This window comes from Pseudopipra pipra, chromosome Z (genome assembly GCF_036250125.1).
Source record: "Pseudopipra pipra isolate bDixPip1 chromosome Z, bDixPip1.hap1, whole genome shotgun sequence".
Classification (NCBI taxonomy): Eukaryota; Metazoa; Chordata; class Aves; order Passeriformes; family Pipridae; genus Pseudopipra; species Pseudopipra pipra.
Genome location: NC_087581.1, coordinates 44124371 through 44151022, shown reverse-complemented (window position 1 = coordinate 44151022; position 26652 = coordinate 44124371). Strand labels below are relative to the sequence as shown.

At 38.7% G+C, this 26652-nt stretch overlaps 1 protein-coding gene across 2 annotated transcripts; it reads right to left on the bottom strand.

Moving 5' to 3' along the window:
* Nucleotides 1-448: 448 nt before the first annotated feature.
* On the bottom strand, nt 449-26218 carry RHOBTB3 (Rho related BTB domain containing 3). Of its 2 annotated transcripts, none has more exons than XM_064642782.1 (12): nt 25856-26218; nt 25471-25687; nt 18612-18804; nt 16143-16294; nt 15264-15375; nt 14098-14466; nt 11927-12039; nt 10231-10342; nt 6952-7125; nt 5600-5766; nt 5214-5310; nt 449-4101 (listed from the first exon to the last, which is right to left on the bottom strand). In XM_064642782.1, coding segments are annotated over exons 1-12 (1824 nt in total). In that variant the 5' UTR covers nt 25858-26218; the 3' UTR covers nt 449-3985. The 2 variants fall into 2 exon arrangements, with proteins under 2 accessions (XP_064498852.1, XP_064498853.1); XM_064642783.1 differs by having other exon boundaries at nt 25939-26217.
* Between the last annotated feature and the right edge of the window lie 434 nt (nt 26219-26652).

The following is a 26652-nucleotide window of genomic DNA, read 5'->3' as shown; positions in this document are numbered from 1 at the left end:
CCCATCAGGAACTTCTAAATTTGCAAGAGTCAGCTTAAGTTATCTAAGACATGCTGAATTCCTCTCTTTGCAATGGCAGGTTCAGACTGCAGAATTACAGCAAATGTAGTCAGAACAGTGCAGATATAAATTAAAAAAAAAACCAACAAAAACAGTCAAAGACAAAAACCAACCATGGGCTCCCCCATCCATCTACTGCTGGGAAATGACGTTCTGCCTTCAGTCACTGCCAGCACTTCTCTTGCTGGCAAACCTCACACCTTTCCTCTTGAGAAATCTGGTCTAGTGGAAGGTGTTCCCAACCATGGCAGGGGGTTGGGACAAGATGATCTTTAAGTCCCTTCCAACCAAAGCCACTCTATGGTTCTGTATTTCTAATAAGCTACAAAAATATCTCCTGTGCAACTCCCAAATATTCTAATGCACATAGGTAAATAACTACATGAGAGACTAGAGAAAATTTTTTATTTTGTATCAAAATTTTACATGTTCATTCTAAAAATATGTAATTTAGGCAGGGTATTTTAAAAGAAAAACATACAGGAGTTTCAGGATGCCTGATAAAATAGTCGTTCTTCTTTCTAACAGTTAGTTTGTTTTTTTTCAAATCAAATGCACCATGGCCTAAGGACGATAGCAGAGGTTTTCTAACTATCATGTGGAATATATTATTAGTGCAGAAGGCAGACTTCATTGGTCTCTATAAAGCTTAGTTTAGTTTGGGACAAGCACACACACACATATTGGTACAGCAACAATTATACGGTGTAATCCATTATTCAAAAAATTGTCTTCTAAAAGTGGATTTTGAGAGTTAGCTCTAATGAAGGACTCAGGAGTCACACCTCCACTTAAACTTAAGCCTGAATATATAATCTCTAATGCTGCAAGGGCTGCCTAAGGGCACCCAAATTCACCACTGACCTTCTCTGATTCCAATGCTGCCAGTGCCAGGGGAGTCTGAGAGATGCTGGAACCAATGGAGGCAGGCATTCCTCAGATATTTTACTTTTTCAAAACCATTTTCTTAAATAACTTTTTTTTTAGTTGGTTTCTGATTTTTACTTTGTATCATAGTATAAAGCGTGGGGGTTCAAATCAGAGCAATTTTTACTTTATACCATACAAAGTTATTAATAAATACCAAATCCATTACTGCTCTAATTCCCAACTATTTATGATGGATATGGTCCTAAAGCCTCTATAACATACAGCCACCACCAGCAACTCACAAAGCATCATGATGTATTTTCAGTCATGCTTCTGAATGCTAAAGTATCAGGTTTAAAAATATCTTTATGATAAATACATTTCTACAGAAAATCATCATTGAGAATGAAAATAAGAATTTATAGTAAGAATTCTTCTAAGAATTAAAATTTATCAGATGGTCTATGTCTGCAAGTACAGCACATCTGCACCTGACACAGGCAGCATTATGGGGACACTGAGTAAAATGGAAAGTTGTTTTAATGTCTGAATAGTAGTATGCATCAATCTGTGAATAAATAATAAATATTTTTACACTACATGACTTCTCTGTATAAAACCTGTGGCTACCACTGCATAGAATGCATAATAGCAAAATATTTCTCTGGGTTGGATATGCAGTGTTTTTATTTCCATTAAGCCTATTTTTAAACGCCTATAAAACATTTACAGACAGTTAAAACCAGTATTTTCTTACTGTTATCCATACACAAATCATTGGCAACAGACTGACTTCTAGCAAAACACCTGGGAAAGCTTTCAAAGTGTTAAAAGTTCAGGACTACATGCAACTCAGACAAGCCTTCACAGAGCTGATACAGCTTTTGTATCAGTTCTGCACAGGAAATCAGTAGGAGGCAATATAGTCCCCATTTTTAATAACTGAGCTGGCTGCTGGTAGAAGCAAGTGCTATCAGGTGTCCAGGCAAGCTGGAGTTCTGCTGTATGCTCATTGTTGTCCAAGGCTTTAAGCATCAAAAAACTTACAGTTTTATTCGTATCACACATAACCCTAACTTATGCTTTTTTATAGCTACATATTTACAAAAATGATCTTTTCCACATTTAAGTTCCATACATGTAAGTTTCCCACTCATTTTTATCTTTAATGATTTCAGTTTTCTTTAGTGATCTTGAAAAGGCAATGTAGTTCTTTATCTTTCAGACTCCTTATATGCAAGGCATAGATAAGCATATCTCAACTTTTAAAGAATTTTAGGATCTTCAGATGTAAAGCTTTAAAAAAAATAAAAACTATCATTCTTGCATAAAAGTAACCTCAGAATTTTGAGCCTGCAGCAGCCAGCTGAGTTACAAGCTCTTTTTTATTTTTTTTTGTGTATACAAAAATAACAAAGGAAGTACCCTCTAAAGCTCTGCAAAGTATCACCAGAAAAAAAAATATCTCTATGACTCTAGCATGGAATTTGAAAAGAACAATTCACTTATAAAACTGTATTGAAATATAAAAAAAAAGTCTTACAGCTAAAGTAAAAAAAAAAGGTTCAGCTCCATCAATTTGCTTTTCCCCCTTCTTCTCACAGATGCAGTTTCCAGGTACATTTGATGTGGTGTGCTGTGAATTCTGAGGAAACACTGAGGAGTTTTTTCTGTGTATTTCCTTTATCTTTCTAGGCTCAGACTACATACCAAAATGAAAAAGCAAAATTGAAAGTACGAGCATGATAACGAAGCATATAGTTCCTGGATAAGATTTTGTAATAGAAAAGCCACTGTGCTCAAGTAGGTACCCATGTAAAGGTTGGGTTCATTTTGGCATTAGTACTATGTATACCCATAAGTTAGTAGCATGACATAATTTTGGTCAAGAAAGCAATATTAGCATCTGCAAGGGTCATCCCAGTCATAATATTCAAGATTTCTCTGTTATATCAAAGAATCCACAGCCAGGTTTGTTTCACACGGTGTAGCTTTTGAGCACATGAAGATAATTCAACTTGAACTGAGTCCTCAATGGGGAGGGTCAAGCTTAAAGTCCCACCACAGAAGCTGACACCCCTTGCCCATCTGGTGTATCCACAAGGGTTATCTCCTCCAAGACCAGCACACCTGACATTTGTGCTGTCAGCTGTTGTGGGGGCCTATGATTACAAGACCCACTTCTCCCAAAAAAGGGACCTCTGCCAGTGAGTTTTCTCCCAGAAAGGCTGTTGACCCATATCCCTTTCTTCCCAGTCCATCATACCGTATGGGTATGCTCTGAGTAGATGTAGTTCTCCTTGGTTTTATTCCTCATGGGGAAAAAAATATAACACGACCACACTAACAAAGGTGTTTACAGATTGTTAAAACAGGCTTTCTTCTCCTATTTACTGGCAGGAAAAATTATTTCAATTTTTAGACATTTGGGAGGCACTAGAGAATACAGTGATGTATACGCATTTCTCTGGGATTAAAGTATCTACTCACAGGATTGTAAGAGAACTACAGACTAATCTTGAAATAGACAACTAATAGTAACTAAAATGCTTAATAAGCCTATCTTTTATCTTGCAAACCAACAAATGCTGCAATAAATTTTTGCATTCTGAAATGTATAAGGAATTTACGATTTGGCTTCTCAGCTTCCCTGCGCTGCTACTGTGCTATTATAAACAGATTTACAAAACCAGTCTTTTTTTCAACAGATTCGAGTTTAGCAGCCATAAATAACCATGAAAATCAGTAAAATAAACAGTAAAGAAATTAGAAGGTGGAACAGACGAGGCTGTTCCACACTACATTTAATCCCCACAGATAGGAAGTCTTTGTGCTTGAAATAAATCTTCAAGATGCATTTCTCAATGATTTAAGAAAAAAATTAGAATGATTTATCAGCAAAACAAAGAATGTCTGTCAGTGCACTACAGCATGGCATGGAGCGTTCCAGAGGAGGTCAGCATCTGGTTTCACTCTTGACATGATTTTTATGTTCTGTATAATCCCCAATCCGAGATTTCACAGTCAAGATGCACTTTGCATGTGCTCAGTCTCCTTACATTACTGTGCAGTGGCACTTCTGAGAGTGGATATAGTTCCTGTAATCAGCAAGCTGCTTCAGGTACAAATTGGAAGGCCATCGGTGCATCTCTACGAAATTGCGCTCCTCCACTAGACAAAGCAATAGAGGAATTAAATGTAATATGCAGACATACAGCACAAGTGCACAGGTTGCAAAGAGTCTTTTAAAACAGCTTAAAAAAAATCAAGGATATAAATACAACAAGAGAAATAAAGATAAGTGCTGCCCATTTTGCACGAGCTCTGCTATAGCCCAGACATACGAGTTACCACATGATGTTTCCTTGCTATTAGTTAGCAATTAACAAGTTGGCTTATTTTTTAAAAATTAGTATAATACTCATTAAAGAGAGCAGAGAGGTATTCCTAAAGATGAGCATTCTTTATACCTAGAGGATAACCATGAGTGGCAGGCAATTGCAAGGATTTTTCAATGCTGCAACACTATGAAGCAGGGTATGTTAGTTCCTCTGTCAACAGTTGGTCCTAAGATCAGTACAAAAAGCAAGGTGAGGAGCACAGTTAAAAATTCAGCAAGATTTTAATCTCTTATTGCATGTGGGTTTTGTCACTGACAAAATCAGGTAAAAGAATTTTTTAGCCATATTATTTAGATGAATCCCCTTTGCCTTTGCAGGAAGATGCATTTTCATCCCTCTACCCCAGATTTTCCAGAGTCAGCCTCCCGGTCCTTTGAGGGACTCCGATTTTCTAGAGTTACACATGAGGAAGCAAATACACTCTTTTGGAAAATGCATATCAGTTCCCTGGACAACAGTTGTGTGATTTCATAAGATCTGCTGGAGAGTACTGTAAAAATCCTATCTTTTTCAAGGAAAACTATAACACTTAAAGAGGATGTACTAAAATGACCCATTACTTTGATTCAAATGTACAAACTAAACAAAATTATATAGATAATGTGAAGAGGTTGGCATACAATGTCCAAAATGTTCCAGTCAATTCACTTATGGATGGGAACCTGGCCATCAGAATAGGAACCAAGAGACAAGGTGATGCAGTGCTGGCTCTGTCACTTGCTGGTCCCACAGTAGGGTGGTGAACCATCCCAATGGAGTAGACTCTATAGCCTAAGGAAACCCTGATCATCTTCTCATGCAAGTGGTATTGTCCAGAACATCACCTCTGATCTAAGTAGAATAGTAAAACATTTATTGCTTCAGAACTAAGAGATAAATTACCTGAAAGTTCTTGAAATTCAGGTTTTTGGCTGAAGATGAGGTAGTTAGTGGCAATAAAATGAAGAAGCCATGTTGAAAGGCAATCAGAATTGTGAAACTGTGAGAAGAAAGGAAACACAAGGAACATGTAATGCTAGCGTGTCTAAAACACAACCACATCTCACATGTCAAAGTATTTCAGATTTTCCCTGTCAATATAGCAATTTACTAAATAAAGCTTTGACTGTGGGAGAAACCAAACGAAAAATCATTGATGGAAATATGTAAACAGGTGGAAACCAGAGAACAAACAGGAAAAGATATTATTAAGATCTTAAAAATCTTAGCAATTAAACAACTAATTAGAGTCAACATACATATTCTTGTTTGATACATACAACACATACCTTAGCTTTTTTGAGCAAGCTAACAATACTGAGACTGGTGGATGCCAGTTCCCTGCTAGGCATGCTCTGAAGTTGAGTGATAATATAAAGCTCACAAATATGCTGAAGTCTCATTACTTGGTACATCTCTGCACAGATCAACAGAGACATAGCTTGGAGAATACTGGCTGAAAAACATCAAAACATACACTTACATGTATTTTACCTTTCTGACAAGTTGATCAAAGCTACTTTTCACCAAGTCATCCTTTAAATACATAGCAACAAACAGAAAATCAAACTGCTGTGATCACCTTCCTTTATTTTTCAGTATTACAATTTTAAGTTCGCTATATCACCTTCTTTTTTCAGGTTAAGCTATTTCATTAAGGAGAAAAGAGTGTTTAGAACTTTTTAGCAGGGAGGTGTAAAAAACTCCTGTCCATATCCTATATCTTGAAGATGCTGAATCAAGTGCTGCTGATCTACTTAATTTATGATTAATAAAGATTTAGTTTTCCAATTTCTCTTTCATAAGAGTACTTCTATGACACTTTTACAAGCAAATATAGTAAAAAGGCAAAGATAAAACACAACAACCATTTTTTTTTAATATATAATGCTGACTGCATATTTGAACTGATGGACAAGGAAATGTTAGGCTGAGTGAAAAGAGAAACCTATAGAAAACCTAAGAATAAAGTAGAATTATTTCCAAAGAAAAAAAAGGCAAAAATACATGTCACAATGTTATTAATTCATTCATTATATTAAGGGAAAATCAGCTGTTTTTAAATAATACTTCATACTTAGTATGTAGATTTTCTTCTCATAAAAGAAGACATAGGTTAAGACACAAAGAGTATTTTAGCTCAATTTTACTTGCCAAATGCTCCAGTCGACATACTTTTTTCCCCTGGTTTTACATACAAATAAGATATCCATGTGTATAAATAAGTTATTCTTGCATTTTAACCTTGTTTATATGAAAGTTAACTATATGCATGTTAAAAAAATGACAATTTTGAAATAAAACACAGAAAGAGGACTACAAAGCAGTATTATTGTGATGTAGAAAGAAAATTCCAAATATTGTAAAGGATTAAGAATGAAACTTCACTTATTTTTGAGTCAAGTAAGTACAAATCAAGCATATAATTTTATTAGTACCATTTGTTCTGCCTACAGCTGATTTTACTTGAATAAGACTGATTTGTTTATTTCACAATATGAACAAGTTCTCTTTCTTGAGACATTGCACATTAAAATACTGGCATTTTTCACTGGAAGAAATGCTGCTACATTACTCTCTGTCAATGCCCCACTGTGGAAAAATGAATCACAGGTATACACGTATTTTAAAATTTTCTTACCTGGGCAGCAGGAGTCGGTATAAAGATACTCTAGAAAGGAGAGGAAAGTGTCTTTGGAAACCCCATACACTGGAACTAGGACACTATTTGCCTCTAGATAATTACCATTAAACATAGCTGCCATAACCTCACAGCGAGCCACCAGAACTGCCCTGTGGGCTGGTACAGTTGCACCTGCAAGATGCAAAAAAAAAATATACAATGATTTTATACACACATATATTTATTTTAAAGCTTATGCTTTCTCAGAAGGTCTTCACTTCACTGAACATGATTAAAGTGTTTGAAGTTAACAGTAACTAATAACACACTCACTTCACACTGGCCAAGATGATTACATCTGCCTAGCAGCCAGCAGCAAACAAAATGGAATGCTAAATTTATTATGACAGCCTGCTTCCAACACCAGATGCTACAAATAGGGCAAAATTTTATCTGCCAGAAATGGGGTTTCAACCACCAAAAACTCTGACACCACTGTACTTGAGATGTCCTGTGCTCGTGCAGGTGGCAGCATGAGTTAGAAAAAAATAAAATAAAATAAAATAATAAAATAATAACAAAGTAAAAAAATTATTAAACAAGAATGAAATAGACTAAACCAAAAGAGAAGAGACAAAATAGAATAAATCAGTTCACAGTAACTGAACCTCCAGTCCATTGCGCAAATATGCAATGCTATGAATTGTTATGCAAATGATTACTGGTTGGATTCGATGATCGTAGGGGACTTCCTCAACATAAATGATTCTATGATTTTATGAGTAATTTGTGTTCACTGGTACCCCCCTCGGTAAGGAACGTGTGCACCAGAAGAACCACACAAAGCAGAGAAAGGCAAATTATTCCAGACAAAATTCCACTAAGTCCAGTAAATAAGTAGAAATTTAACTGGAATAAGTATTTTGCCTAAGTAAATTTCCAGATGGATGTCTTAGGAAAAAAAAAGGCTGATGAGTTTTTCCAGAAATTTATTAATTTTTTATTATTTGCAAGTGAATTCTTTGCTTTACTACAACATTTAGAAAACGTAGTGAGGCCAAGAGCCCTGTGTGGTAGAGGCCTTATAGGCTCTTAATGAAAGTGCTGCCAGCCCTGACACTTAGAATGCTGCAGAGTCCAGCTGAACTGAGCAGTCCTGTCTGTGTTCAAGGAAGTGCCAAGCAAGTGCCAGGACAGCAATTAAAACGAAAATGAGCTTTTACAGTTCAGTGGAAATGTTTTAACACAAATTATAATAAACAGATTAACTGACATGCAAGATGAATATACTGGAAATACTTACAAAGAAGTTTTGTCTTCATTTTCTCTTTAACCACAACACTGGCACCAATCTAATTCTTTGAAGTCATCTGGCAGCTTTTAAATTTTTTGTTCTATTTCTTTTCCCCTGTGCTTCTACTTCCAAAAAGTCTAAGCTGCACACAAAATATATATATTTCCATATAGAGAGAACACTTGTTTGTGGTCATAACACAAGTAATATATATGTTGCTGCTGGGATGTAGAATACATGCAGTTCTATATGTGCATGTAAATGGACATCTATCTACTAATTAGGAGGTTCAGTCACGTTATGTGTCTTAACACAAACATAATGGGCTCCCATCTTCCATGGCTCCCAAGTACTTTTGTAAGCTAGAAAAAAAGCTCAAAGCAATGATCAGTATCCAAGGAATTAGTTGGTAACTTACAAATTTATTTGTCTGATCAAGACTAAAGCCTTCCGTTTCTTAGTAGTTATTTAATTTTAATACAGTTATTGTAGTTGATGAATTAGAGAAAAAGGTTTGGAAGATGTATCAAGTCCTAGGAAAAACATTTCACATTTTACTAGTGGATACACATGCTTTTTTAAATTACTTGCCAACACATTCATTTGGATTTTTTTCTGTAAAATATATATGGTTGTCCTGATTTCATCAACTTCCCACAAAGCCTCTTTCAGGTGTGGGACACTGAGGTGAATTGTTCATGTCATTGCACTCAACATCAGTACTGTCCTCATTTTCAAAGATATTTTTGTGGGTTTTTTTCCTGCATATTAAACAGAACACCTAGAAAGACTCTGCTTGTCCTTGTGTGCTTACGCTTGAGGAATTAATGCTTCATGAATGAAGTATTTAGATATAAAGCTGAAAGTAATTAAATAACTCTCTAATTCTAAAAGACCATTTCTGCATGAAGGGCGGGTATAGACAAATTGAGAAAACCATTAAGCATTTAAAACCCATCTCATTCTTATTATCACAAAAGTATGCAACACATTTCTCCCGCTGTATCTTTCATTTTAAGGATAAACACATTTAATTTCCAGAAATGACACTGCAGCATGTTGGGCAGTAAAATGTGGTGGGTGTTGATGGCACCAGATCTGCAGGTCATCGAATTCCAGCACGTATATGTGCATTGCTGGGTTGCCCATGCTGGTAAAACCTGAGGAAGCAAGTCCCTGTCGGCTTCTGGAGGGACATGAAAGGCACATCCACAGCCAGCAGCAGCCTGAGATGGAGAGAGCGAAGGTGGAGTTAAAAACCACCATCTCTGGTCTTTTCACTGAGGACACTGAGCACAGATGTGGAGACCATGACTGTCCAAAGTGTGATGCAGGGCAGAGCCCTTGAATATGTTCCAGTCCTTGTGCAGGTGGGAACAGGGGCGAGATAAATATAAAATAAAATAAAGTAAAATAAAATAAAATAAAGTAAACCAAAATGAAATAGAATGAAACAAAGTAGAATAGAACGAAGTATAATAAAACAAAACAACATAATATAAAATAAAACAAAGTAAAACAAGATGAAAAAAACCAAACCAAAACAGGATAAACCAAAATATAATAGAATATAATAAGAATAAACAAAAATATAATAGAATACAACAGAATAGAACAAAATCAAATTAAGTCACTCATGCTGTTGTTCAATCCCTGGTTTAGCCTTGCTGCCTTGGTGCTGTGGCACTGCTATTCTCACAGCACATCCCTCATTTTATTAAGCTTCCAAGGGTGCATGTCAGTCAGGGAGGCACAAAGTCTACCATGACAGACAAAGGCCATTCATACAGGTGTAGCCCAGACAAACCATGCTGATAATGGACATTGCTGTAGGGCATCCACAGGGACAAGCTTTCTCTGCTTTCCACAGTGATAGCCAATTTCCTTAGTTGTGATGCCACAGAACACGGTGGTCTCCATGTGCCACACTCCTGCAGAGGGGATAAAGGATAAAGGCTGGAGTCACAGTGGTGCCCATGCCAAGGGGAACAGAGGTGCCTTACCTTGTATTTTGAAGATGACATCAGCTAGGACAGGTGTGTTAAAGAACAGCTTGAGGGAAGTATTATACAATTGTTTTATCTGGTGAGATCTGCAGACCTTTACAGAATTTTGCTGAAAAATAAATTGGAAATAAAGCACTGTCATGTGTAGTTGCCCACAGAATTAAAGACTACAGGACATCATTTATATGGGGAAACTAAATAACAGCCTCTCTCACATGCATTCCTCTGCAATCACCCGTATCATCTATTTCCCTATTCCCTACAGTGCAGCAGCTCCAAGTGGGCTCTGTCCCCCATAGTCACACTCCAGCTCTCACCTTGTCCTCTGATCTGTGACAAAACTCCCTCATCCAGTGCCTCCAGGCAAGTTTGGGTACATCAGAGTTTCCTGGACTCCACACTTTTTCACACACTCCCTGTTCAGTCCCAACACTGCAGTTACACAAGGTTTAAGGACTCAGGGGGGAGAAGGGTGGGACACACATACACACGTCCACCCCCAGCACGATGCTGTGCACAGATACGAGGCAGCTGAAAGTTGTGTGTTTCTTGATATTGCCGTAGTACTGGCTCCACAGAGACAGGGTAAGCTCACAGGCTGGGAACACAGTGTTCTCTTACAATAATGTGGGCACACCAGTGTCGAGACTCTCCAAAACCCAGCATACTCCCAGTTAGTTTTCAGTTTTGATTTTCTTACCTTAAAAATGGAATCTAAAGCTGCCGAAAGGAACAGCCTCAAAATCACATTGCTAGACTGTGATACGTGGAATTCAGATGAGGTTGAATTTACAGGTAAAATATTAAATTTATTATTTTTTTAAATTTTAAAATTACAATTCATTCTTTTGGCCTTCAAATAAAAATGTTCTAACGTGAAATAAAAGTAGTCTGAAGGCATTAAAAAACCAGAAGAAACAAAACCAGCTCAGGCTTATTATCTTGAAAGTTTTCAGTCCTTTCCAAGTCCAAACCTATGTACGTTTTAGTTACAAACACTCAGGACTGGCAAGCCTACAGCTGAGCAATCAGAAGCTAAAAACAGCTCAGTAACTTTATTTTGTGTTATCTTAAGAGAGTCTGAGATGGGTTCCAACTTAGACAGATGGAAATACTTGGAGCCAATTCTATATTATCAGGGAATATATAAGCTCCACCAGCAAATGACTGTTAAAACTAGCTCTATATTGTAACTTTTTCTTAACTTAATAATGTGACATAAATTACATTTTACTGTGAAGTCATCTACTGAATTAAAGATATTGAGATATAGACAGCTTTCCACATCACAGCACTTGTAAGAGAAACCACCCCTCTGGATCTACTGCAGAAGCCCAACTTTTGGCATATGTTCAGGAAAGTAAAGCTTTCCTGGGCAGCCTCAATTACATGGGAATTAGCAACACATAATCATATTGTCAGACAACGTGCAAAGCTGTGAATACGAGTAATCCTTTTAGAATACCCACTTGTGTGATTTTTACTGATTACATTAATTCTGCACATTGCATCAGCATCTCCATGTTTCCGTGCTGTATGTGCCTGCCTACCCACTGATGACACAGTACATTTTTGGCTTACATTTTGTAAGCCAAAATCACTTTAAAACAAAGACTGACAAGGAAACCTTGTCTACAAAGTAATGTTTGAAGACTTAAGTAACTAACAGTGACCCCAAGGCAGTTAGATGTACCTTCCCTGGAGTTTTCAGGATGCATTTAACTTTCTCAAGCACTTGTTCAGTTTTTTCTGGATCCTTCAACTTCTTTTTTATATCCTCTTCTAATCGTTCCCACTGGAAAGCACCTGTAACAAGACCAGGAAGAGATGGGTCATAAATCAACAAGGCACAGGTCTCAGCAGGCAAAGATGATATCAACACCAAACAGATCCTGCAGAAACCTTACTTTGTTGCACATAACTCAGCCAAATCTTGGTGTTTATGAAGGGCAAGATGCACTTCTTGCACAATAAAACTTCCATGGTACTTTTACAGAGTGCAGTCAAGTACCAACAGACTAGAGCATCTCGCTTTCAAACTCAATTTCTGAATTCCTCCCAGCTCAGTCACTACATATTGCAGGTAGAGATTCAGAAAAAAAAAATCCTCAATGTTTGAATATTTGGGGAAGTTCTTTAGCTCCCATCTACACCATAGGGGTGGTAAGTGCTTAAACCTCATGGGCATCATGACATAGTCCTGAAAAGCTGAAAACTCATGATGTTACTTTCTCAGCCTGTGCCTCATGTGTCTTCAAAAGATCTCATTACCTCTCAGAGGCACCAATGACTTTTGGCAATGTCTCTCAGGATGGAGCTGCGACCTAAAGCAGAGCTTTGCCTGCAACTACACAGTTTCACACCCCCTTGGTTGACATAAAGGAAGGTAAAAAACAAAATTAGTGCACACAAGGCAGAAGACAGAAGTTGTACATGATAACAGATGAAGATGTTTACAAAGATGTTTAACCTGGAAAAAGAGAGGCTCAGTGGGGACCTTATTGCTCTCTACAATCCCCTGACAGTCTCTTCTCACAGGTAACAAGTGACAGGACAAGAAGAAATGGCCTCAAGTTGTGCCAGGGGAGGTTTACATTGGGTATCGGAAAAATTTCTTCACCTAAGGGGTTGTCAAGCACTGGAACAGGCTGCCCAGAGCAGTGGTGGAGTCACCAACCCTGGAGTGACTTAAAAGATGTGTAGATGTGGCATTTGGGGACATGGTTTAGTGGTGGTTTCGCAGTGCTGGGTTAGATGATCTTAGAGATCTTTTCCAACCCAAACTATTCTATGATTCTGAGATACTGCACTTATCCATCACCTGCTGAAATTCCAGTTTTAATCCCCTATTCATGTCTCCCATAAATAAGAGCAAAAAAAAAATCCATTCAACTGAAAAACTTCTGTATCTGTTCTTTATGTTTGGCACTGTTTTGGAAAGAACTTCAATGCACAATCCCTAACTGAAAGCTGAGATTCTTTCTTGTGCCTTTATAAGCCAGTTCTCATGTCTCAGCTGCTAAGACAGAAATACTTTTCATATGTCAGGCAGATATCAGTATGCAGATATTGACTGAAATTCTTTAGAGTTGCAGCTCTAACATTATATTTGTGGCTTTTTTTAAAGTATTACAGTTAAAATCAGAATACATCATTAAAAGGCCTACTAATTCTTTCAGCAAATATAAAAAATATATTCTTATACACTGACAGGTTGAAAAATATTTTACAAAGAATAAACAGATATTTACTACTTGCACTGAAAAAGAAAAGGACAACAAAACAAACTTTCAGCTGAAGGTTCCTAAGCAACACCTGAAAAGGTAGAAAAATATCAGTGCCATTTTAACAGACAGCTGACATTAGGTAGGTGAGGTCACTGTCTGTACTAAATTAGTAGCAAAACTCATGCAACACTACAGTTCCCTATGCTTCAACCAGTTACCACCATTTTCTCCTCAGCAGCACCATACTCAGCAGAAAAATTACTTAACTTTTCTTAAGTGACCCTGTACTTTAATCCCTGGGTTTAGAATATGCAATCATTCAAAATATTTTAAAAGCCTGGGATCTGAAACTGTCCCAAACTCTAGATTTTTTTGGCAAAGCTTTTGAATATTACTGATGTAGTTTATGGACCAATTTAACTTAGGTTCAGTAGATCTAGAATGACAACTAATGTAATTTTTATTAAATCTAGGCAATGTGCTTTTTTCATACAGACATTGTTCATACACGGGGTAGAAACATGGTGAAACATCATCTCGCAACAGCGAACACGTTTCCTCGGGGTGGTGCACATACTCCTTCATGAGACAAGAGCCGCACAGGAAATGAGCAGCCTGACCTGTTCCTGGCAGGTACCTGAATAAATGAAGAGGAGGATGTCAGGGAGACAAGAGCAGAAGACAGAGTCCTTCACCACCACTCTGATGGGCAGGATGCAGGGTGGGGCTCCACAGGGGGCCAGGGGGGAGGCAGCTCCCGCCTCCACAGCAAAGAGACTCCGCGCCATCTGCACGATGGAGGTGTCAGGGATGTCGGCGGGGCTTTTCACCCCGAAGAGCAGCATGAAGAGGGGGCTGACAGAGCAGAGGATGACCTTGTGGGCCTCTGCCACTGTGCTGAGGTCCTCGGGGTAGAAGGCCACGTCAGCGCACTGGCAGCCACAGAGCAGGTTGTGCAGGTCTGTGTTGTAGTGAGAGGCTTCACCCTTCAGGATTGGCATTTTTTCTGTGAAAGACAACAAGTCAGGCTGTAAAATTGAAGCAAGTGTTAACCACAGGACAACTGACCTGGTCAAATGAGAGACAATTTCTGAAAGAAGCATTCAGTAAGAAAATTTCTTATATGCTATTTGAATGTCTTCAGTAAAATACTCTAAAAATAGAAATATTTGTTATAGTAAAATAAAAAAAACAAGAAATATTTAGTTTAATAGCAAGTGTCCATCCTTTCATGAACCCTCTCTAGGCAGTTAGTTTATAAAGAAATCTTGACTGCATATCCCAAACCTAAGGGGTCTGAGCAAATTTCTAGCACGTGTAAGAAGAGACAACAACAAATTTAGAGATAATTACTTGTCAGTAATTATTTCACTGAATAAATGCATCAGATGCTCATAAATCATATGCAGAGGCCAAACATCTCTCCCTTGCTTTATCTGCAGCAAATAAAAACATTACTTGATGATACTGTAGAATCATGATCTAATAAATTCTTCTGTAATTTGTCTGTAAAGCTTCCATATAAAGCTTGTAATAATTCATTTTTTCATAATTTCATCAAGTCAACCAGAAAATCAGTCCTATTAGTTTTATCTAAAATTAACTAGAAGTCCATTGCAATGTTGTATATTGCCATACAATTCTCCCCAAATTAAATAAACCATCACTAGAAGATGATACAACTAGAGCAACATTACCAGAACAGCTGACAGAACAGCTCACAGTAACAATTACAAATGTCAACTGCGCAAAGAGCGTGACACACATAATGAACGATAACAGAGATCAGACATCAGTGAGCACCTGGCTGTTCAAGCTGAGGTGGTTGGACTCGATGGCACTTCTGAATCTTTTTCCTTTTCTTCATTTTTTCAGATGACTTCTGATTCAAACTTTGAATCATAAAATATTCCAGCTAAAACAAGAAATATATATATATATATTTTAAAAAATCCTAGTTCTTTAAGAAGAACCTAGACATCAAACTAAGAAGTATAAGCAGGTACTGTATGCAGGACTGAAGATACTGACACTATGACCAGCCATCCAGCAAAGTCCCAACATTCCTTTACCAGAAGCTACCGTATTTAGGTGGAATTAGCACTATTTAAAAGACTATTTATTCAAATGATGGTGGTTAATTCTTGTATATTTGATCTTCCTAGAAATGACAGACACAAAGATACTCAATTTACCAAGGCCTGTAGACGCTAATTGTATCTTGTTGAGCGAAAGTGGCAAACTTATTTCACTGTGACATGTCTGTTTCCTAAACCTTCCTAGTTACAACTGCAAACTTGATACTGCAAATTCAGCTAGAAAGATAGAATCCTAGAATGGTTTGGCTTGGAAGGGACCTTAAAGACCACCCAGTTCCAATCCCCTTGCCATAGGAAAGGACACCTTCCACTAGACCAGGTTGCTTCAAGTCCCATCCAATCTGGCCTTGGACACTTCCTGGGCACCGGGGGGCATCCACAGAATCCCTGATCAACCTGTTCCTGCGCCTCACCACCCTTGCAGTGAAGAATTTCTTCCTAATATCTAACCTAAACCTCACACCTGTGGGAACTTGGTGGAAGGGCTTGCCCTGTGCCTCCACTTGCTCTCCAAAGCCCTGACATGAGTTGTACACCTCCCACCTGTGCCATGCTGCTCCCAACTCAGTGGATTCTCACTCACCACTCCTCCAAAGTACTTCTGTATGTAGAAGTCATTAAGAGTGTGCAGTTCCAGGTAAGTGGCTCCTAGTTCCTTTGCAAGTTGAACTCCCTCAGATGTTGTGACACAGCTCCTCCTGTCTGAAGTGCACAGGGGACAGGTGCAAGGCACTCCTGGGGTAAAAAGTGATGGAAAAAAAGGCAATTTTGGTCAAATGATCCAGAATTCTTAGATTCCTAAATAATTGTAAAGATTTAGAAAAGAACCAAGAGGGAAATGGAAACGTAGTAATTTTATAGTAAGAAATCTGTAATTGCTGAAACCTTCCCCCAACTTCTTATTAATCAATTCAAACCATCAGCCTCTCTACAAAGCTAAGTATACATTACATTAGTGTTACCTTATTGGTTTCGTTAAGGTGGAAAAGTCCAGCCAGACTTCTAGAAGCCAACTTTGGCTTTAGCTCAGTACCTTTATATGCTGAGGTCTTGTATTATCCTGGAGGTGTTACCACTCATTAATGTCACACTTAAACTTGAGTATTGTGGCCTGTCTATGCAGGAAGCACACACAGTAATGGAAGGGGAAAACTTCTACTCCAGACCAAACTGTGAGGGGTATGTACATACTGTGGAACATGATTCAATTACACATATATGGCATACATTTTTTGAAACCAAAATAGGTATTTTTAAGATTATGGCAGTTAACTGTTAAAAATCTTTTAGCCACCCTGGCTCAGCTTCGCTTAACGCCAGTAAGAACCTGCCAGCCATGGATGTGCTTTCAAATGTGCTGTCCACGTTACTGTCTTCTGCCTAGACCTAGGGATAACAGCTAATAAAAAAGCTTTTTTTTTTAAATTTGTTTTGGCAGCACCATTTACCACTACAGAGGATTAAGATCTTAATAATTTGTATGAGCAAACTGCTGTGTTCACAAATACCTCCTAGAAACAAAAGAGTTCTGTGTGTGCACAGCAGTTTGCTCTGACAGGTCCCAGATCAAACCCAGAGATCCAGCCCAATGTCTCCCACGGTCACATTATTTAGGGACGAAAATAGAAAAAAAATAGGTGGAAAAGAAAAAAAAAAGAACCGATAGTAGAGTCGCACAGTGTGGTGCTATCCTGTGCTTAAATACAAAGTGTAAGAAAAGGCATGGGGAAGACAAACAATTTAGCCTTTAGAATGCCAGATTTGTTACCTCCATATATATCAGAGCATAAAAACACTTGGTCATTATCAGTGAATTACTAAAGGAAAGAAAATGAATATTTATTGTTATGTAGCTATTTAACCACCCTTTATCAGTCACTGAGCTAAAAGATCTATAAGTAGACTCTGGCAAAACTGAGCATTCTGTCCAAAGAAGATGCACTTCATATAGCTGAATATTTCTATGTACATTATAAAATAAATGTCTATATCTACACCTATCATGTCCCTTACTCATTAAAAGGAGAGATGCTCAGAAACAATTGGTCCAATCAAGTCATAAAGTAAAAGGCAAGTCAGGCTCATGTTTTGTGTTTATTGCTTTAAGAAAAGAAAAAATTAAAAATCAGGTCCCATGACTAAAAGGACCATATGAAAGTCAATAAAAATACAATGGAAAAACATCTGGAAATAGAGAATAAATTTTGTAAGTTTGTTCTATAGGCATCTGTGGTACTCTTTCTGAACTTTAATTATCTGCTGTAGACAGGAGCTACTAATGTCTACCTAAAAGGTGAACATGTTCTCATTGCCCTTACATTGCCCTCATCAGCTGCTGGATCTTTGTAAGTCAACTCTTTCATTACACAGATGTGAGACATTGATTTCCACATTGTTTAAACAGCCACAACGACAACAACAACTCTAAGTATTCTGTGTAAAATCAATTTGTGCTGTTCTCACAGCAGACTGGACGTTGTGTGAACAGGTAAGCTATACCAGAGCTATACCATATCTACACCATAGCTACTCTACCAAAACAGGTCAACTCTGTTGCTGCAGCAGCATGTGACACCTTGCACTGCTTGAAAGGCTCGTGTGTCCATTCATCTGATGATATCCCAGAGAATTTCAAGGCTTTTCCCACCAGCTCTTCCGTGTTTGCAAACTGGTGGATATAATTTTAATCTCATACACTAGAGATACTTTATATCTGAGAGAAGACCAGAGAGAACTCTTACCTTAGTGTTCATCTCATACATGCAAATATATGTTTCTTAATCCAAAATACTACATTAAATCCCCATGTGTGATGGCTCCACAAGAAGAGTTGTTGCAGAGGTTGCCTTTCATCACTGGGGTTAACTAAGCACAATGTTCTTGCCAATACATCAGTCTAGAGAGCCATAATACATGTGCATATTACTGTCATCCTGACAGACTAATTGTTTCTGTTAGCAACTTGGAAAAACAATCAGCTTCGACTGAAATTACATTATACCTAACTTCCAAATGAGATTTTAACTGTTGTTATAGGGGGCTGGATACATACCATTTTTTCTTGCACCAATAGCAGAAATTATTACTGGAACTGAGCAGTGGTTTAATGCTTTTTTTACCATCGGGACATAACTGTCCTTTAGTTCTTGAAATGAAGTCTTGTCATTGACAGAATATTTAATCACAATAATATCAGCTCCTCCAATGAGTCTGCAAGAGGTGTACCAGTCACTAGCAAATATGTCCTAAAAAGAAAAAACATTGATCAAGATTTTACTGTCTATAAAGATGAAATATTCAATATTCTTAATGCAAAACTTTACAGAAGTATTTTCGACAGTTTAGCTCTTATTTGAAGACATACAACAAAGAGCAGAATTCATATTTTGTAATTTCCTTGTTTGGAGAACAAGTTGATTATAATAAAAAATAAATGTCGTCTATGGATTCAGAATTCTTCAAGAGGAAGAAAAAACAGGTTTTATCCAGGAATATTCTTTGTAGGAAAAACATTTAGTGGTTTAATCACTTAACTTTAAATTTGTTTCATTTAGGAAATAAAAGCAGCTTCAGTGGTGAAGGTTTTCAGCAATTCATTAACCATTATTAATCATACCATTTTAGGGGAAGGATTCCACAGAAGTATATTATGTACCAATGAGCTGTTAAATATAAATGTAATAAATTCGGTGGGATTTTTATCTGCTTCACAAGAGATTCTATGTAGCTTTAAAGTGTTAATGTCTTCAGGACAAGGACTTCAATCACATATGTAAACTTTCTTCTTCACCTTCAATTTTTTGTTATTCTGTACTGTAAGACTTACACTCTAAAATTGTTTGATATCCTGTTAATTTACAACCATGCTGTATCCACATGCAATACACAGTTATTACTTGTGTATTTGTCATGGAACTACAATTCCACAATTTCTGCTTTACCTATAGGTAGCTCAGAAATACCAGGGAAACTCATGGCTTTGCATTTAAAATCAATGGAAAACTCTTGACAGAAATGTGGAACAGGTCCAGAGAACTGAAAAACAACTCAAACCCCCTAGAAATACTGTCATCTCTTGGAACAGAGAAACCTCTTTTTGTCCTTCCAATACTTAAAGGGGGCTTATGAGAAAGATGGAGACAAACTTTTTAACAGAGCCTGCTGTGATAGGATAAACTAGTTTTAAACTAAAAGAGGGTAGACTTAGGTTGGCCATAAGGATGACATAAGGTGAGGGTGGTGAGGCCCTGGCACAGGTTGCCCAGAGAAGCTGAGGCTGCCCTATCCTTGGAAATGTTCAAGGTCATGTTGGATGGGCCTCTGAGCAACCTGGTCTAGTGAAATGTGTCGCTGCCCAGGGGAGGGTTGGAATGAGATGATCCTTAAAGTCCCTTCCAGCCTAAATTATGCTGTGATTCTGCAGCAGCCCTGAACAACATGAGGCAAAACTAGAACAACTTGGGATCTTAAGGAAAAAAAATGGAAATTGGCAATGATGAAATAAAGATTACATGAAAAAGAGGAATAAAAGAGCACAAAAGAAGTGATTAAAGAGCAGGATGCAAAGTTTGGGTTGGGGAGGATCCATGTGAATTTTGATGAACAAGTCACAGGAATAAGAGCAGTAATGGGAGTCTAATACATAAAAGATTAGTAATATCAACAAGTGATGTGACTTTCATTGTCAGTAAAACTATTTTTGATCACTTCAAAAGGGTCATTGTTTGAAATCTCGTGAGGTAGAGATTGCACTCGTAGGTGCACTTCTCTTAAGTACAAGAAGTAGAGTGACCTTGACGGAAATCAAAGTCAGCAAATATTTGCCTACACTGCCAGTGCACATCATTCCCAATTCAGGTCTTGCCTCTACAAAGCAATAAGTCAGGAGATAAATTATAACAGGCATGCCATTGATTTCTTTAATAGATATTCTTGTTCTGCAATAAGTAAACCACAATTAACAATTCATCAAGGACAGCTCTTATATGATTAACCATGTTGACAAGAGAGCATTTTAACTGCACTGTTCTTGGTATTTTTATTTTTGAGACAACTCAGTTAGAGACTATTATAATCCCAGGCTAAGGAAAGTCTCAACTAGCATTTAATAGAATCATTTAGGCTCTGTTAAGAATATAACATTTACACAAAAATGCAACTTTAGCATCTCTAGCAGTAAGACTACAGCTATGGTGCTTTGAGACAGCCAGCTAGGTGGGCATTTGCAGAACCTGGTCACACAGGCAGGAAAAGATTGAGAATTTCCAAGGGACAGCTTTAGTACATTTTAGCTAATGAAGACCCCAACAGAGAGTTTTCAGGAGGGTTGTATACATTTAACACAACAAAGGATTAAGGGAAAAATACAATACAAAGCAAAAATTAGAATATTTAGCTGTTCTGTGCTGGCAGACAGAAAGCATGCCTGTTCCTTTGCAATTTCCTTCTTGTTGTCTGTCTTCAAGTTCAGCCCAGGTTTGCAACCACCCATCTCAACATAAGCAAGGTGTAGAGCACAAATACACAATAACTCTGCCACAACTTTAAGCACAAATAATGAAAGGATGTTTTTGGACCCTTCTCACAGAATTTAACAGGTATTCTTTTACATGTAGTAATATGGTTTTATATAATTTGTAGCTCCTTCCAGTTTACAATGGAGCTAAATCTCATGCTACAAAGCAAAGATTTTGGGAAGATTTCTAAGGTTTTGGTCAATATGAACACAGCCATGCCCACATGAAGAACCAGCTCTGACTCTCCTGCTTAGTATCAGCATAAACCTAGCCCTGACCTACAACAGAGGGTAGGGCTTCTGTATACCAAAGCACACTGAGCTGTGGCTCCATCCTGACACCAGCCCCACCAGCAGGAAAGGACAGGACACCAGGTAACCCCCACACACAGACACACACCCTGCTCTGGCCCAAGCCATCATCCTGGCTCTCCATGGAGAGCATCATCCAGTAAAATTGTCCTGGAAGACTCTCCATGCCACTCAACCAGTGGCACCTCTAATGCAGTTCTTAAAATCACAGAATCATTTACCTTGGAAAAGACCTCTAAGATCATTGAGCACAACCATTAACCCAGCACTGCCAAGCCCACTGCTAAACCATGTCCCTAAGCACCACATCTACATGTCTTTTAAATCCCTCCAGGTGACTCCACCACTGCCCTGGGCAGCTTGTTCCAGTGCTTGACAACCCTACAGGTGAAGAAGTTTCCCTGATATCCAATCTAAACCTCCCCTGGTTCAATCTGAGGTTGTTTCATCTCATCCTATTGCTTGTTATTTGTCAAGGGGAATCTCGACAGAGCACACTGAGATTTGCGTTTGTCTGCATGTGCTTGCTCGCGTATAACAAAACAGTGGCTGAAGAGGTCAATATAACATAGGAAAAAAACCATAAGAGGTTTGTTGGTTTTTTTTCCTAGTGAAAAGAATACTAATAGGAAAAGCAGTTGTGTTCTGGAAAACAAAATAAAAAGAAAATATGGTCATTGCCTCATATGATTCCCTCATCCTTTTTGCACTGAACCCAACTTTCTATACTTCCAGCTCTGCAGGTATGAGAAAAACTAGCAAAATCCTTACTGGAAACAGCCACACAGGAGTGCAAATGTACCTTTTTGTTCAACTATTAGGACAAAGAAATCCTATAGAAATGTGATGGAGGCTGTCACAGCTTCCCAAGTGTGTGTGGCTGCATGTCGTAGCTGCTTTGTGGAGATCTGTGCACTGTGCCACAAGCATGTGTGTCTGTTAATCCTATCAAAAAGGATTTTACAAAATTTTATGAAGTTTTGGTGGGGATGGACCCTACTTTCCCAGGGTAAAGGTCAGCCATGGGCACATCAAGAACTGAAAACTGCAGAATGTGCCAACCCAGCATCTCAGGACACCTAATTTCTGCTACTGTTGTGCAGTTTCCGTATGCCCTTACGCACTAGATTTAACATTCCTTAAGCCCCTCCAGCAACAATGGGTTATTTGCACAAGGCATCACTGAGACAGAGCATCTGAGCCTCCTTCATTATCACTTTTAGAGAACCTTTCGTGCAAAAAATGACAGAGGGAATTTCTTCAGGTGATGAGCAACAGTTCGGATTCAGGAATAACCTTAATTTAAGGCTCCATCTATGAAATCCCTGTAGCAGCTCTTCCCCATCATACTTCCTGCTTTTGGCAATGTCTGTTTCCCAAGTCAGCCATAGACAAAAGGAAAAAGTAACAGCACAGCTATGTAGTAACAGCACTAATAACTAGACCTTATTAGTTATACTTCTGTTGCTATTCCTCTCAGGACTTACTTGGAAAAAGCTTCATTCTTGCCTTGCATGACTCCATTCTACGTGTCTCATAATATATTCTTGCCATTAGTAAGTCCCACTTCTCAAGATTTAATGTTGAAAATAAAGCCTTCAGAGGTACTGAAGACAAAATTTTTCTACACAATCACATGATCCCTCAAGACAACAGTATGTGCTTTGTTAAAAACAATTTATGAATGCCTTTATGGAGTGGAAGTAAAATTCCTCACACAAGTCCCCTTGCAATGCCCACGCTCTTTCTGAAAGCTAGTCATAAATGTTCCCATGTCCACCCGGCCCAGCCCTCGATCTGAGGCAGCAGCAAGAGCAAATACTCTTTGTATGGACAAGCAGTGCTTGATCACAACATAGGACTGTTCCCCTGGGATTTCCCCAGGATCCAAGAGAACTGCATTGGGAATACTGAAAAGTTCATCCTTCTCTAGAGTCCATTTACAGACGAAGTCTCCATTCCCAGTGATGCTCTCCACACCACCAGCGCCTTCCCCATTTTTTCAAGGTTTCTCTGCAATTTCTTATCAGGTCTGCAGCAGGACAAATTTTATGGGTGTACTCTGCATAACTTCCTAGTCTCCTGAACTTACTAAGCAATCTGCAGCACAGATGGAAGTATTTTCTTCAAAAAGCCCACCCCTGGGCTGACAGACATGTCCAGCAGCAGATTGGAACTCAAGCAAATGAGCACTCAAGCAAATACCCTGTACCACGATCTGCCATACAAAAGGGTCTCCTCATGCAATGGGGAGCTCTACTCGGTAAACTCACATCCACACTGCTTTTCCAGACTGATGGCTGGGGAGGACAAATAGAGCAGCTGGGCACCCTGGAGTTTCAAGCCTCACAGTTATCAGCATGTTCAGTTGCCAAATTTATGTCTACAACTGGCTTGCCTTGATTATATGACTTAATTTAGATGATTTGCCTAAAAGATACATCTTTTAGGCAAAATGAAAAACTTCCTTTGTGTTATGCTCAGATGATAAGAGGTGGAAATAATGCAAGACCCACCATAACCTCTATGTTTTCATGCAGAATATGACTTGAGGTGATGTCTGTCAACATTTTGAATTGCCCTGTACTGTTTCCCCAGGCTTCCAGAGGAAGAGCCCTGAAAGAACCACTGTGACGTAGCAAACCTCAAGCATTCAGACTACAGAAAATAGTCCTGTTCTGTAGGACACTACTTCCTGCATAACTCCCGCAGAGTCCAGTCTGGCTATCTGAGATGTCTTATACTAAGAGAAAAATGCCAATTTGTCCTCAATATTCCTATTAATATATCACCTGCCTTCTTCAGCTGACAAAGGAAAAAAACCCAAGGCCTCAGCAATGCAATGACTCGGACAATAACAAGCTAGCTTTTGAAGGGCAAAAATTGTAAGGATTCGAAGTACCTAATTTTGCAGAAGAGCAAATACAAGTAAAACAACATAAAACCACATCAACTGTGTCTCCAGTCTAGGACCTTTCTTCCCCCTGTCCAGTTATCCTTGTTTGCCTTTCCACTTCCCTTCCCATCCTCCATTCCTCTGAAATAGCCTTTGAAGTCCTACAGCCTTAATTTATATTCAGGAGATTTAACTCGTTGCTGTGCTCCAGTGACTCCAGCAAATTGCATGTGCAGGTCACATGCAGCTTCAGATTAGAAATAGGATTCTCCAGTCCATCTGAACTGGTGTCTCTAAGTGCAGCCGGCAAAAAGAAAGAGAAAACAGAAGGACAGCTAAACTGGATTGTTTAGTTTCAAGATTGACAGCTTCTGATCACGTATTTCATGAAGCTGTTCATGATCCTGCAGATCCCAAAAAAGATTTCCCTTACAGGACAAAAATCACCCTAAGAATAGAATTATGGAAATTCTGAAACTGATTACTGTTTTAATTTCTAAAAGCTGCTAAGATGAATTTTTTTTAAGGCTACTAAGTAGTCATTAAATATGTTTTAATTTAGATTATTAGTATAATTTCTTACACAAGCATTGATCTACTCATTCTCATAACTAAGTCATCTCCCTTACTAACAAAAGGGCTGATGACTTGCAACAGTGCCAAAATCTTTTTCATTTATCATCAGATAAGAGTAATAATGTTAAGATGTGATATTCTTTGTAAGACAAGTAAAATTACTCCCCGCATTGTATTTTGCAAGTTATCAAATCTTTTAATCTGTCATTTGTCAGAGCTGGAAAACTTACTGCCTTTTGATTTTTACAGGAAAAAAAAGTTTTATTTTATTGTTGATAAATATCTGGAAATACACTTCATGATTCAGTGTCACAAAAAAGGCATTCTTGTTTACTTCTGGATTATCTTTAATAAAATACCCATTAAACAATATAATTGAAAGTACCATCTTCCTGCAGGGCAGGTGAGCAGGGGAAAATTTTCTGCAGCACCTTTGAGATTTTGCAGGATTTGCCTGGTTGCATCTTATATTGTTTTGCTATTTGCAGTTATTAAAATATTAACAAAATCCCACAACAATGAAAATTACTTGAAATCAGGATATATTTTCACCTTACTAAAACAGCTTACAGTGTTAGATGCAGTCAAAAAAGACTGAGACCAATCTCTTACCCAGATAGGACAGTCGTGTACCACCAGTCTGACATTTCCAAACACGCAGGCTTGATATTCAGTAAAAACTGGGTTTCCAACGTGACTGGCAGACAAGCTTCTGTCGATCTGGGAAATGAGAGCACTTCTCCCGAGATAGCTCCAGATCAGGCTGGGCTGCTGGCTGTCCTCAGAAAAACCATCTCTTTCATTCCCAAAAGCTACAATATTAACTGACCTAAAATAAAAATAATAAAGACAAAGTTGTGTTGATAAAGATGAAGGACAGGGATAAGGGGAAAGAAAATAAAATCCCCTTAAATCAAAACTAGCATATTAATCCTTCTGAATCCTCTTCCCTCCCTAGATTTTAACACCCTCCTGTAATCAACATCGAAACACATACATGATCTCAAATCCAACAGCAGGGTGAGGCGAGCAAAGCGGAAAAGAAACCTGGAAAGGCTGCTTTTACAAATCCCCAGCGACCTTGGCTTGTTATTTGTCGGTGTCCACGCTCAGTCTCGCTGCGGTGACCTCTGGGACTCCTGCCGCATTCTGCGGACAGCCTGGAGAACTTGGTGCTGGCTGTTCCGGGAGATGGACTGCAGCAGCAGCAGCAGCAGTCGCAATACCAGCAGTGGCAGCTGCAGCAGCAGCAGCGGGATCACCAGTGGCAGCGGCAGCAGCAGCAGCAGGATCAGCAGCACAGGCAGCGGTGGCTGCGTTGCTCGGCGGCTGCCGGTGAGCGAGGCGCGGTCACGGCCATCGCATCCTGACGTCAGTCGGCGGGAGCTCAGCCGGGGGCAGGGCGAGCCGGGGCAGAGCAGGTGCAGCCAGGGGAGCAGGGCAGGAGAAGGCGCTGAAGCAGCCCGGGGTCCCGCACTGCACGGGGAGGGTGTTTGCAGGACGGGTTTCTGCTGCCCCCCAGCCCTGGAAAAGGACCAACATTCCCACCCCAGGTTGCTGCCAGTGTGACCATCACAGCCAGAGGAGAGAGCAGTGTGAAGATCCTCTGATCCTCTATTTTGGCGTTCATGTGATGTTTACAGCGTTATTTTCAAAAATAATTTCTCTAATTACAATAAAACAAAAACAAATCTCAGAATCACAGAATAGTTTGGGTTGCAAGGGACTGCTGGAGATCATCTAATTCATCCCTCAGAGTCAGCAGGTTACACAGGAAACATACCAAATCCATCC

What these genes read in the sequence shown, in the direction of transcription:
- RHOBTB3 (XM_064642782.1), bottom strand. An exon ending in CCTCCTCTTCATTTATTCAG is followed by an intron (nt 12,040 to 14,097) that starts GTACCTGCCAGG and finishes GTCTTGTTACAG; the next exon opens with GTGCTTTCCAGTGGGAACGA. An exon ending in TGTCATCTTCAAAATACAAG is followed by an intron (nt 7,126 to 10,230) that starts GTAAGGCACCTC and finishes TGCATCTTGCAG; the next exon opens with GTGCAACTGTACCAGCCCAC.